Source organism: Pistacia vera, unplaced genomic scaffold, assembly GCF_008641045.1.
Source record: "Pistacia vera cultivar Batoury unplaced genomic scaffold, PisVer_v2 Contig625, whole genome shotgun sequence".
Taxonomy (NCBI): domain Eukaryota; kingdom Viridiplantae; phylum Streptophyta; class Magnoliopsida; order Sapindales; family Anacardiaceae; genus Pistacia; species Pistacia vera.
In genome coordinates, this window is record NW_022196474.1 from 397,031 (window position 1) to 411,846 (window position 14,816).

Sequence of the window (14,816 nt, forward strand, 5' to 3'; positions counted from 1 at the left end):
CCATGGTTTAGGGAAAGAGCAAGTTCCCACCCCTGGTTTCATTTATTTTAACTATCACCCTTAAATTAACATTGTTTTCTTAATCTTAACTTTTTAGTGTATCATGGCACATGTTAGCACGTTAATGTGCATTGATGCTCCTTTGGGCTTAAAGTAGGCAAGAAGCGGCTCACGTTAGCATTGCCCAAGCCGTTGGATTTTGGCTTTTTTCGACCAATCCCAAACTTTAAAATAATTTTTGAGACCACTGTTGGACTTCCCACGGCCTCTTCTACAAAACCCATACCCAAACTTGCTATCATCACTCACTTTTCTGACCACTGCCACACTTGCCACCTTGCAATTTTGGGTATCTTCTTGGTCATTTTTTGTTCGATCAGAAAGCAACTAACGTCATCGAACTACACCAACAGACTCTCCTTGTGTTGTAGTTTGTTTGGGTATGTTTTTGGCCATTTCTAACTTTCTGTTTGTAGGAAATTGAAGCCTAAAGTCGCATCCATCACTTGCTCGATAAAAGGCCCAAGTCAGTTTTCTAGATTCGTACCCTTAGTTGAATAGTCACTGATGGTGATTAATTAAGGGTGGGAATCTAGAATAAATGAAACCAAGGGTAGAAACTGGCATTTCGCTAAACTTGGGTGGGAACATGTCTTTTACTCCTTTTTTTAATAATAAACTCCCCACTTTGAGTGTGTTGTACCAAACATGGTTTTAAAACTCAGACCAGCCTAGCTAGGCATGGCAATAGTCCTCAAAATTTCAGGTACCTATCCTGCCCTGCCCCGTATGTGTAATAACTTCTTTCTACTCATATGCTTAAAAAATATACTATGATAAAAGTATACATATAGAACATGAAAAATAGATGGGCCCAAAAATTTTCTTTACTAAACATATATTATTCTGTAAGTAGCAAAATAACATATATACAAGCTTTTACAACGGTGGATAGTATGCCATTTCTCTCCGCTTGTCAACATCCTTCCGACTGCTACTCACCTATTTCCTGCAAAACATAGAAAAATAATAGGGTAAGCACAAAAATGCTCAGTAAGTAAATCCTTTACCTCTTTTATCCCCGCAACTTCCTCTTTGGTTCTTTCTTTACTTAATTCTTTTCTTCTTCATTCTTTCTTAGTTCTTTCTCTTTTCTTTCTCAGTTTCTAATTCTCATAGCTCTTTCTTTCTAATTCACGCTGTTCTTTCTTTCTCTCTGTTCTTTCTTTCTATTCGCACTAACCATGAGAGAAATCATGGTAATATGCAAGAATAAAATGCAAATGCAAAAACGCATAGAAATGCATTTTCTTTCTTCTTTTCTATTTCTTATTCTATTTCTTTTATTTTCTTTCTATTCTTTTCTTTTCTTTCTTTTCTTGCTTGCTCAAGCTCCTCTTTTCTTTCTTGTTTTTCTTTTCTTTTTTTTGCTTGTTCAAGCTTCCTCATTCTTTCTTATTCTTATTCTTAGCCGATCGGACTCAGTTGATGCAGGAATTCGGAACCCTAGCCGTATGAGTGAGTACAGTCCTCATCTACATGCACTCTTGCGGACTGTACAAATTCTTTCTTTCTTCTTAGGCCACTCAATTAAAGTGGCATGCATGTAGGAATTCTTCTTGGTACAACCCTCATTCACACACACTCTTACGAGTCGTACAAATTCTTCTTCTTCTTATGCCACTCACTTAAAGCGGCGTGTATTTGGAAAAATTTTCTTATCACCCACAGGTTCCCCATCGCAACAACCTATTCTTTTCTCTTCTTTAGCACTCTTCTTTCTTTATTTCTTTAGTGCTTTTCTTTCTTTTTCTTTATTCTTTCTTTAAGTTCTCATGCATATGTATGCATATGGATGGCTCATGATTATGTTTCTTTCTTAAGTGCAATTATGCAATGCAATTATGCTATATAGCACAAAAATAAGTTTCTCTACTTATGCACAAGCTTCTCTTAGGCATTTCATCAAACATCATGCATGCATACTTTAATTCTATTTTTGACACATCTCTACTTCTTTCTTTAACCATTCATTCATGGAGCAAAACTCCTCCACAATAAATCTAAACATGGCCAAGAAAAACACTTCAAATATTCTACTTAATTTCTTTCTACATGTAACCAAACTTCACTTGGTTATCACAATCTCAACTCTACTTCTCATGACTCAAATCTACTCATCAAGAGTCATTTACACATCAATAATCACATTCTTACCAATCAAATTCAACTCATAAGCACATACATGCATATCAAATTAGTTAATTGCTTAAATCTTAGCTTGGGTTGGATTTACTTACCTTTGGCTTGAGTAGTTTCACAAGAAACTCTTTATCTTTGTTAAACTTGTTCTTCCTCTTAAACCCTAAGCATAAACTTAATAAGAATTCAACATTAACACAACTTAATCTTATGTCTAGAATAAAAATCCTTACCTCTTGATGCTTATGATCAGATCCTTATAAGAATCCAACCAAAAGCCCTCAATTTCCTTTAGCAACTGGATGAAGAGATGAGAGAAATGGAGAGTGAAAGTGATATATGGGGTGTAGAGAATGGGAGGGTTTCTAAGGCTAAACCCTTTTTATCTCATATAAATAAGCACTCTTTCCCATTTTGCCTTTACACTTTCTTAGAAATTCCATCTTTACCCTTTAATTCTTTACACATCCAACCCCACTCCAATGCATTCTACTTGAAATTTCCTTGCATTTCACTCCTCACTTTTCCTGCTAATTAGGGGTAGAATGGTCACTTCACCCCTAAGGAAAATTCTCTAGAAACTTCACTAGAAAAATCAGCCGACTCTTCACCCCGGCAAAAAAATACAGAGCGTACGTCGCCGCGGCAAAAATTCTTCTTCGCCCCGGCGAAGTCTGCACTTCCATAATTCTCCAAGACTTTACGAAATTCAAGGCATCCAAGCAACTACAAACTTAACCAAGGGCAATCAATCAACAATAGCAACATATCAATTTAACTTAGGGCCAGCAAACAACACCAAGACAAAAATAAGCATACAAAATTACGTACCTCAAAGTGGGCATTACAATATGGGGCGGGGAAGCCCATGTTTTTCTGGGGATAAGGGTGGGGGTGGGAGGTGTTGTAATCCCCGTTCGTAGGGATGGGGCAGGGGTGGGTGATGCCTTTCTCCCGCCCCGCCCCATATATATTTATTTATTTATTTACTTTTCACTAATTACTAATACCCCTCTATATTCTACCTAATTACACAATTATTCTACCTATATAAACTCAACCTAAACAATTAAACAAGAACACACCCTAACCCATATTGTTGCCATTGTCGTTCGCCGATGCCGATTTCTTCCACTAGTTTGATCTCTCCGATCCGGCCAAACTTCAACTCTCTCTACAAAGGTATTTTCATTCATCTTCAGTATTGAAAAGTGAATTAGTTAATATTGATAAAGATACGAGACGTTGTTTTAAAACTAATAAGACAATTAAGCTTTGTGTTAGTATGATTAGGATCATGAAGTGAAGTGCTCTAATCATTATCTCCATAAACACACAAAGTGGGATTTCAAATCACTTTTATTATCATTACAATTATGATGCTGATTCTAAGCATTATTGCATTAATGGTTTTAGAGCTTTATTGTCTTTGCATGGGCCATGCTAAAAACTAGTATGATGAAATCTCTTAAAGTCAAGGAGTGAAAGCAATACGATTGGCTAACAGTTTTAGAATCGTGAATATACAAGTCTCTTGGGGATCAAAACGCCATATGGCTGGCTGTAGTTTGACTACTGAGTGCAATCATAATCATCCCAATAAGGGTTTAAACAACTGTTTATACTTTATATAAGTGAGCAAACGCATGGCTCAGAGCTTCTTCTTTGATATTATATTTATAGTCTTTGTTGGCGTGGCTGGACTGTTTTCCCTTTCCCACCCAAGGCAGCTGCCAAACTTTGGCGCTTGACAGTTTTTTCCTGCAGGTTTGGTCTCCTACCTGGTTGTTTGATGGTTGGATAGGCTGGTGTTTTGTCCGCAGTCCTTGATGGCTAGGGCTTGGCTTTGATTAGGTGGGGATTTGTGATTGTTTTGTCTTATCGTGTGGCATTATTTTACATTTTTGTGTAGGCTCCTCCCTATTTTTGTTAAACATTATTTTACATTCTGTCTTTTATTATTCAACATTATTTTACATAGTGTTTTTGCTTCACATGTCATGACTATCATGCATTGATTGAACATTTGAACTTAATAATGGGCTATTTTAATTTTTAATATAGCATGGATTTTTGTTAATTATTGATATTAATACTTTTGTTCATTCTTTTAGGTTTCAACATGTCTAACTGAAAATCCTTTACTTGTTAAACGAAAAAGTTTAGACGAGACCTCCAATCAATAGTTTGAGGCATCAAAAAAATTGACGCATTTAGATACTGATGAACCAACACGTTTAGATAATCGTTCTAAAACACCTCTCCAGAGCCTCCTTGACAATGCTTGGGATAGTATAAGGTCTAAATCTAGATCAGTGGTATGACAACATTTCAAGAAAGTGAAAGTTGATGGCAAGGGTAAGGCTGAGTGTAACTATTGTCGTAGACAACTAGCTGGCGGTGCTAAAAACAGGACAAGGCACTTGCATGATCATTATAAAATTTGTCCAAGACGAAAGTATCAAGATGTAGGACAAAAGTTGCTTGCATTTACCCCAAAAGAGGATTCAAAGTCAAAGGTGACATTAGACACTTATCATTTTGATCAAGAGGAGGGAGGAAGGACCTAGCAATTATGATAATTCTATATGAGTATCCTCTCAACATGGTTGATCATTATGGATTTAGAAAATTTGAAACACCATTTAACCATTGCTCAAGGTTGTGTCCAGAAACACTATTAAGGCGGACATATTGAAGATTTATGATGTTGAAAAGCATAAGACAATGAAATTGTTAAACAAAACACATGGTAGAATTGCTATCACTACGGATTTGTGGACTGCCAACCACCAAAACAAAGGATATATGACCATCACAACACACTTTATCGACAACAATTGGGTGTTACATAATTGATTCATAAGGTATTATCTTTTTATGTTTTAATTTTCTAATTTCTGAATACATTGTTTTAGCATATTAATATATTAATAATGTATAATTAATGGTGCAGGTTTGTATATGTGCCTTGCCCACATACTAGAGATGTCCTTACTATGGTGTTCAAAGATTGCTTTTATGAGTGGAACATTGATAGAAAGTTGTCAAAGTTGACAGTTGATAATTGCTCCACCAATGATGCAGTTGTTGGAGATCTGTTAAAGGACCTTCCATGTGTCTCACTTATGCTATAGGGTTCATTGTTTCATATGCGTTGTTCTGCGCATATCTTGAATCTAATTGTTCAAGATGGCTTATCGGTGATTGGAGAAGTGATTGCAAAAATCTGTGAGAGTGTTGCTTATTGGTTGGCATCGCCCAAAAGAGCGCAAAATGTTTGATGAATCGGCACATCAAGAGAGCATTGAAAGTACGAAGAAGTTGGCTCTAGACTGTAAGACTCAACAGAATTCAACTTATTTGATGCTTGAGACTGCATTCATTTACAAAGAAGCATTTATTCGCTTACAGCTTCGTGAGCCACAATATAATTGTTTGCCAACAGAGGAAGAATGGCAGATGGCAGAACAAGTGAGTTCAAAGTTAAAAGTATTTTACGATGCCACATTATTGTTCTCTGGAACATAATTTCCAACGTCCAATGTTTATTTCCCAAAAATTTGTCAAATTAAATTGGGGTTGTTTAGTTGGCTTAAATGTGATAATGTTGTGATAAGGAATATGGCAAAAAAAATGGATGACAAATTTTCAAAGTATCAGGATGTGACTCATGGTGTCATGGGAGTAACGATTATTTTGGATCCTAGACACAAAATGAAATTGTTAGATTTTTTTTCTTTCCTAGGATCTATGGAGAAGATGGTCAATATCAAATTATGAGAATTCAAAAAAAAAAATTAGATCTATTTTCTAAGTACCATTCTAAGCAATGCAGTAGGCAAAAACATCATTCTTACATTGAAACTTCTTCTCAAATGACTACTCAAAGTGATGACCAGGAATTCTTTAATGACTTTGAAGTGTTTGTAAATGAAGACCCAAGTGCTATTGAAGGGAAGTCAGAACTCAAAAGTTATCTTGAGGAGAAACTATTGCTTAGGACTCCTGACTTTGACGTATTGGGTTGGTGGAAGGCAAATGGGTCAAAATATCCAATCCTCCAGAATGTTGCTCGAGATATCCTTGCTATTCCTATCTCCACAGTTGCTTCCGAGTCTGCATTTAGCACTAGTGGGAATGTAGTAAGCCCACATCGCAGCAGACTTCATTCTCATACATTAGAGGCATTGATGTGTTCTCATAATTGGTTATGGGGGGATATAAAAGGTAATTAGATCAATTTTTTTTTCTTACAAATTTTTGAAACATATTAAGACGTGTTTACTTTATTGTGTATCTTTGATTCTTATGTTAGATAACCAATCATACTCAACAATTTATGATGATGCTGATGCAGACGAAAAGGAGAAGGAAATATGATGATAGTGAAGTTGTGGTTGCTGCGCAAGTGCTGATGTGATTTCATGGGTAAATTACCTTATTTTTTTTTATTGTTGTTATTATGAATTATTTGCTTTGATTGTATAAAAAAAAACCAAGCAATAGCAATTCATGTTTGATTGGCTTAATGTTTGTTTTATGCTGGCTGTCGTGTTGGTTATATGAAATGTTTGAGTTATGAAAATACTTTTTTAAATAGAAATCTGCAAGTCTAAATGAAATAATTGGTGTTTCATTACACTATTTTTTAGCTACCATGTTGGATTTTATTTTAATGAAAGAATTGGTGTTGTTTTTTTTTTTTTCCAGGTAAAGGTAGAAGAACCTTTTGCTCCTGCATTAAAAGATGAAGCAGTTGAAGTTTCCAGTTTACTTGCTAAACCTAAAATTGATCATGTTTTAGTTGATGTTGTCCTATGTTTTCATAAGGAGAATTCAAGAAAATGCTCAAATTTATGTTTACGTAAAATTAACTATGTTTAAATGATTAATTTAAGTATTTGTTATGTGGACGAGAGTTAACTATGTTGCGATTAATTTAAGTGTTTATCATGTGGATGAGAATTATTTGTCTTTGGTAATGCTCAAATTTATGTTTATGTAAAATTAACGGGACGGGGACGAGCCTCCAACATTCCCCATGGGGCGGGGAAGGGGAATTCTTGTCATCCCCGTAACGGGGATGGGGCGGGGGTAGGGAGTGATTTTGAGGGCGAGGATGGGTATGGTGAATGAAATTCCCGCCCCATTGCCATGCTTAGGCCTAGCCGGTTTAACCGATTGGACCGGGACTTGAGGCCTTCTACGGGTCAGGTTACCTTTTCAACTATTTCAAGTTTGAAATCTAGCAAACACATCCCTGATTAATATGCATCAGTCCCTGAAGGTTTCAAATCCAGCAAACAACCCTATGGCCAAATGCAAATCAGCGGTGACCTCCCTTTTTCTGGCAATCTTCCACCTTCCCTTGCTGTCGAAAACCACCTTCTGACTTTCTTCGAGGTCGTGATGCTTCTCCTCTCATCGTCGTGCGATGTTTTGTCGTCCAACAGTTTTTCATCCATTTCCCAGAGTCAATCGACCTTCTTCGGCATCAATAGGCCTCCTCAGACACCGATCTACCTTCTCTCAAGCTCCCTTGTTGTTGTTCATGAAGATCCACAATCATCTCAGCAAAAAAAGCCACTACAATTGTTTGACTTCCACCACCGATCTGCCATTTTCCCGCGATGTCTCAACTTGCCAGCTACCGATTCGTCCTCCCCATCACTCGATCTATCCTCCTTGGTGTGTCACCGCTGCTCTCCTAGTCGATTGCCGATTTACATTTAGCCAAAGGTTGTGTTTGCTAGATTTTAAATCTATATGGTCTGATGGTATTTATCAGGGGGGTCTTTGCTAGATTTTAAACTTATCAAACTATTGGTTTAACTGTGACCCAATCGCTTGAACATGTCACCCCAATCGGTTTTTAAAACCTTGGCACCAAAACCCCAACCTATCCCCGCCAGAGTTCCCATAGTTCAGCAAAGCTTCTTCAATCTTCACTTGACCACATCATTTGACTTTTGCAAAAATTGCTTCCACATGAAAGTACTTCCCAAACTCGTCTTATTAAGTCTTTTATCATATTCTTGTATTTAACCCGATAAGGTCTTAAAAGGTAATGTGACTCTTGCAAAAATTGCTTCTAAAAAAGTGCTTCCCAAAAAAGCACTTTCCAAACTCATCTTAAAACTCGTATTAAAACAAAAATCCCATAACTTAGCTAAAAGGTTCCTTTACTTATCAACATGTCTCTGGAAGCACCCGCTCTTACCAAATTCAAACCCGGTTCTCTCCCATCAAACCGTCGGTTCACCATCTCGGCGGCCGGTTCACTGTCGCTCATCCATTTGCGCAGAACCGCAAGCTTTCCTCTACCTTTGTTTTCCAAGCAGAAGGCCGTTTTCCGTTCGGGAAGTAAAGTTCCCGCGGTTTTGGAGAAGAATGAATGTGCTGTGACGGAGCAAACTGACACGCCGGTGAGAATAGTGGCCGTCGTCGGTGACGGCTCCGTCAGCCCCCTGAAATGCGCCACGTGGCAAGAGGTCATGCTCCACACTGTAAGTATCATCACTACTTGTTCTTAAAGAATTGATGATGCTACGAAAGTAGCTTCTTTTTCGCTCAAATAATAGACAGTTTTATTTGTCAATTTTTTTTTTTTTTTTTATAATTTAAAACATAAGGCACAGATTAATACTATTATTTTAAATAGGTGAAGATAATATAGTAAAAGAGAAAAAAAAAAATTTCGAATTGTAAGATGTAATGGCTGTTTGTTCATGTTCTTTAAACACTATTAAAAGAGGAAGGGAAAAATGAAAATTTAAAGAGCAAGTTTAAATAAATTTGCCGTTTGAGAAATAAAATACAATAAAGGGTTTAAGAATACAAAATGTGGAAGGGGACTTCATAAATTTTTCAAAGCCCCCACTCAGCCCTTAGTGGCTCCATTCCTGCATCCTGAGACCTGACTTGGATATGTAGGGTTCAAAATGATATTGAAATCTTGAACCGGGTTAGCCAAGTGGTTAGGCTTGTCATTTGCTCTCTCAAGGTTTGGAACGTGAGTACCTATAATTCCAAAAGCTATTGTTTCGGGGCTCTAGAGATTGTAAGGTTTGGTCGTCGGTAGGGCTTCAGTTTCAAACTCGGCTCTGTGAAGCAGTCAGGGAATTTCTAGATTATAAAAAAAGAAAAAAATTGATAGTGAAATCTTTCTCAATCTTCACTCTTGGAAGTGGGCTTTGATCAAATTCTCTGTGTTTATTTATGTTATTGTTTAGTTTATTGTTGCAATTTATTGGATATTTTGACTACCTAATCCAAGTTAAAATCAGAGTAATCAAGTAATCATTGGAATGCCATTAGTTATTGAAGCTTAAAGAGGGTAGAGTAAATAATTTAGCTATTAGATTTCAGTTTTCTTGCATGAGGAGTATGAATTTCCAGCAGATTATGCTGTAGATTAGTTTGTCTATCAGATAAGTGTGCTTGTTTATGCTAGATTTAAGTACCCATTGCTATATTTTCCTCTATGCAGGCGAAGAGACTAAAATGGGTTGATGAAGGATATGAAATGGTTGTGTTCACTGACAATCTCAGTCAGTTGTCTAATCAAACTGTAGTCAATCTGCAAAAGGAATTGAACCATGCAGATATTTTGCTGATTGTTGCTGTCACAGATCAAGAATCTGTGGAGTGGATTCAGGAAAACAGTCGAAATGTCCCGAATATAATCAGCTTCGACTCCTCTCTGAATTTATTGAATAAACTAGGAGGAACTTATGTCCATTCTGAAACAAAAGGGACCATATTTGACAAAATAGTTGGTGTTGCACAGCCAAAGAAAGCAAATGAATCAGTGGAAGTTATCCAAACTGTATCTGAGGCGTGGGATCGACACAATTCTGATGATATAAGGTTCTGTTTGTTGGTTATTATTAATGCTTATATAAGGCCAGTACCAACACTACAGAACTTGAGATCGAAGGGTTTTTCAACTCTGAATTGCATGGTACTGAATTGTGGACCTCAGATACTTAACTGTCTTCTGGATCCTAATTGTAGGAAAGCACTTCAGTGCTTGAACCAGTGCAGTCCAGTTGATCAGGTTTGTAATTATCGGTGTATTGCTTCATATGAAAGTCCAAACCTGGAAGCATTCTCGCTGTGTGTATTACAGAAGAACAATTGCCTGGAATTGGATGCAAAGATTCCTGAAAAACCTTATGTGCCTCCAATGGCGAAGTTTCAAGGAAAAGACTTGTCTCATGAAACCGCTGAAGATCTTTTTGTTGGCTGGTTGGGGAGTCTGGATTGGAGTTGGCGTGTTGTGGCTGGACAAAACCCAGCCTATGATCAATTCCCTTGCCAGTACCAGCTATTTTACAGGGGAAAAGCAAAAGGGTCGTTTTGGTATGAGCCTGTTTTTCAGGTTAGAACTCTAGAGGGGCGGCTGGTCTGGAGGAGGCGGAAGTATCGGGTTAAGAGAGACAAGATTCCAGGGACGTTTTACTTCACTGTCCTGGATAATGGGGTTGTTTCAAAAGAGTTTTGGACGATCGTATATGTATCTGATGATTTCAGTTGGGGTTTGTTTCATTATCATGGTGCTGCAAGAGTTGCTGGGCAGTCTTATACCGGAGCAGTGCTTGTTAGTCCGAATGGGGCTTACCCAAATGAAACAGAGAGAATTAGATTAGTTACTGCTTTGGACAAGTGTGGAATTAAAGAATGGGAACTATTTACAGTTGACAATTGCTCATGCCAGGATCCTCCATTAGGAATTCCAGAGGGTTCAAGTTTGCATTCTACAACTGACGTCAAAGACCAGAACTGGTCCTGCGTTTAGTTTTATATGGCGATGAGCCAATAAGTTTCACTGTGTCTTAATTGGCTCCTGGATCCGGAATTAACAGGAAGATCGGCAGACTACTTGAAGGAATTGAAGATTATGCATTCATTTGCCATTAAAAGGTCAGTCAAATTTGAAAGGCTCTTTGATGGCTATTTACACTCAACAGGTATTCTCTTTGATAACGATCCTCAAATGTGAAAAGAAAAAAAAAATTTGTCTGGATATAGTTAGATGATAGCCAACCCCAACAAAAACCAACCACCCTTCCAACCCCCCCCCCCCCCCCCCCCAAAAAAAAAAAAAAAAAGTAACTGAGGGAATAAAATATAATGCATATTTCTGTATAGTTCATTTATAATATGATGGATTAATATGTGTGAAAATTAATTCTTGTTTTGAATGAATACAGATGATTTCTAGCACCGATGATTTCTTTATCTTTTACATTAAGACTTTCTGCTTGAAAATTTTTGAGTGAGTACAATGAAAAGACAGAGTACACTTCTTCTATTGATATTAACTTAGATTTTCACTTTCAAGTTCCAAATCTTGCAACTCTCATTGATCAAACTGGAGGAAGCTTTTACTGATTTTGTGTAGGCTCAAGTAAATTAGAATATGCATAAATTGATTTTTCTATAGACTGTTAATGGTGGAGATTGCCTTTGCAACCAGAATTATACAAAAGAAAGACATGATATTGAATTATATTTGCATAAAGATAATTCATGGCTGAAAATTTTATATTGTTTTAGAGAGAATGTCACACTACACACTACTCAAGACAATATACATGTCTCTAAAACCAATCCAACAACTTGAAGAGCTCTGTGAAATTAAAAACAATATGAACGAAGAAATGACTACAGAATTTCACTGATGAACCAAATCACTCCATATTGATATGGAAGAGTGTTGCGAACATGAAGAGATTGACTTGAAAAGGAAACGTTCTAATGATTCACAGTGATTTTGCCACTCTTAAGTGTGACTCTGATGAAGATTGGCTTTGCTCCAACGATTTCAAGATAAGATGAATGTCTAAAATATGTAATTTGATGACGGTGTCATTTGACGAAAGAGGAAGTTCTGATGCTCATTTCTTGTATGAGAATTCAGCTTCAAACTCCTTTTGAAGCGTTCTCTAGATTTGGTCTTAGCTGCAAAGGCAACTTCGTCCATAAATCCTCTTTCTGGAAATTCGTCAGGAAAACAGGCTCTGGTATATCTCAAACTGTTCTGCAGCTTCCTCCTTTTATCCAGCAAACTATAGATTTGCCCTGTCAGAATGCCAACAACTTGATATTCAGAGTAACATTTCAAAAAAGAAAAGCAATTCATGCCATTTAAGGCTTATTTTATCCTAGCATAATTCTAGCCATTCCTTATTTTTGTTGTAAATATGAACTTGAACGGTTGCAAAGCAGCAAACTGTCTAGAAACCCATTAGCTGTGTAAGGTGAAAAAAATTTTACCTGGCAAAGATAAGGTCGGAAATCACGAGGATTTTCATTCACCAGATCTTGAAATTGTTTCAAGCCCTCCTCCAACATACCCGCAAGGGAAATAATATTGCAAATGGTCATATTAACAATCGAACCCCCCCGATCCAACAGAATATTTTATTTTCTCGCTGTGCGCATTCAACTTTACATATCAGTAGCTCCAACATGAAGGATGAAACTATCCATCAGAAACTTGAGCTAGCTCTCCCACACACAACGGGAAATGAGAAATGCATGGCAATATCGAACTTATAGAGAAAAATCATTTAATAAGTCACCTTCACAACATGCATTTGTGCGATTAGAATTCTTATGTTCCGCTCCTCGGTGACCCTTCTTTCACGGCGTGCAATTCCAGAGCTTTTGTTAACATCTCAAAAACAGCCGGGCCTCATTGTTTTTGTGCATCACCATTGCCAGACCCTGCAGAAAACAGAAGGCTTAAGCAGCTGCTGAGAGAAAAAGAAAAGAATTTAAATAGGTTAACGATTTCATTACATGCATGGAAATGCTTGGAATAAAACAAAATAAATTAATGACTGTTGAACAATTGTACCATAATTGGTAACAGAATACAAGTTGCATCAAGGAAAGTCATCTGTTTTATTCGGTATCAACTAGCAATCTGCATATGTTTTGAAAATGACAAAGAAACTTTAGCCAAACAGCAATTAGACAGGTTATCCAATGCAAACTCCACAAACCGATACTTCACAGGAAAATGATGGTAGTTAGACTTAAACACCAGGAAAGAAAGGGGTTTGTCAATCATATGGATGAGTACAAAGGAATATCAACGTTACTACTATCCACAGGTAAGCATTTTCGACTTAGTTTGCCAAAGAGACACCAATCAATTATCTTGCTGAGTAATCTTCATGTCTAGGGAGAGATATAAAACCAAACCTCATCAGAGCCTGAATAACTGAATTAAATCCTATAGTGAATCCGACCAATGCTCTGTACATAAAATCAGATAACAAAACGTTGACCTTTTCCTAAAGAATCGACTAAAACATCTAAGTAAACATGAACAACAAGAGTGATGAAATTTCACATCTAGAAATGAACTACTTAGGCAAATTTGGACTGAATTCAACATCGTAGTGGAGATTCTAAATTTAAGTAATAGAAGAAAGTTGAAATTTGTTTTTCTAGACCTTGATAAGTCCTATACACAAACAAGAACCACATCAAATACATTGCATAATCATTGGAAACCTAACACACAACACATAACCAACCAAAAATTTAAATTCCAGAATCCATATATACATGCAAAGCTCTAAGCAAAAGAGGCCTCTCCTTCAAGATTTCCTTTAAACAACCTTAAACCCCAAACCTGAATTCAACATTCCAAGAGATTACAGAGTTGAGCAGTCAAATTATAGTTCTAGACCTTCCAAAGTCCTATCCACAAACAACAACCAATCATATACATTGCATAATCATGATAACAAACAGCACAAAACCAAATAAAATTTTAAATTAGAGAATCCATACATACATGCAAAGCTCTAAGCAAAAGAGGCCTCCTCTTCAAAATTTCCTTAAACAACCTCTTGGCCTTACTCAACTGCCCCATCATCTCATAACAAAGCGCCTGCAACAGCCTCCATTCCACCTCCCTCGGCTCGATTTCGATTAGCCTCTCAACATACTTCACAGCCTCCTGAGTCCTCCCTCTTCTCATCTTCCCATACACAACCACCTTCAAAGCCTCCACATTTCTGGGCTCTTTCTCCAAAACCCTCTCACACATCTCCTCTTGTTCATCTTCCCCCATCTGGGTCTCACTCTTCTCCCCCAAATTCTCACTCATTATACTCATTTTCCCAGGCAATGCCCAGCCTGGTCTCACGCTAAACCCAAAACAACCCAAAAAAATCACTGACCCCACAACAAAAGTCACAACTTTTTCTTGCAAAAACTTCAAAATTTCTGTTTTTGATGATACAGAAGGGCTTGAACAATGAATTTTTGAACCGGGTTTGTGAGAAACGTGGGATGTAAATGAGAGTTTTCGAGGTTTGTGTTTGTGGGGAAGACTTATGAATGGTGATTTGTAGAGGTTTAGGGTTTTGGAGTGGTAAAATTGTGACTGTAAATGAGGAGAGAAGGGTTTGATTGAAGCCATTTCTGAGGTTAATTGAATTCTCTCCCAAAGAAGAGAGTGATTATCAGAGAATGATCAAATTCTCCATTGAAGAACTCTTTTGAGGGTTTTGGGTTTAGTGTTATCTTCAGAAATTTTTGGGTTTTAAGAAGATGATGCAATAGATAAACGGCAGCGTTTATTA

General features: G+C 37.1%; 1 protein-coding gene and 1 pseudogene across 1 annotated transcript; one reads left to right on the top strand and one right to left on the bottom strand.

The window, feature by feature from the left end:
- Positions 1-8,392: 8,392 nt before the first annotated feature.
- On the top strand, positions 8,393-11,193 carry LOC116111093. Its single transcript, XM_031397300.1, has 2 exons — positions 8,393-8,711; positions 9,695-11,193. The coding sequence occupies exons 1-2, from the start codon at positions 8,400-8,402 to the stop codon at positions 11,003-11,005; spliced, it is 1,623 nt and encodes a 540-aa protein (XP_031253160.1). The 5' UTR covers positions 8,393-8,399; the 3' UTR covers positions 11,006-11,193.
- Positions 11,194-12,377: 1,184 nt separating this feature from the next.
- On the bottom strand, positions 12,378-14,816 carry LOC116111091 (annotated as a pseudogene).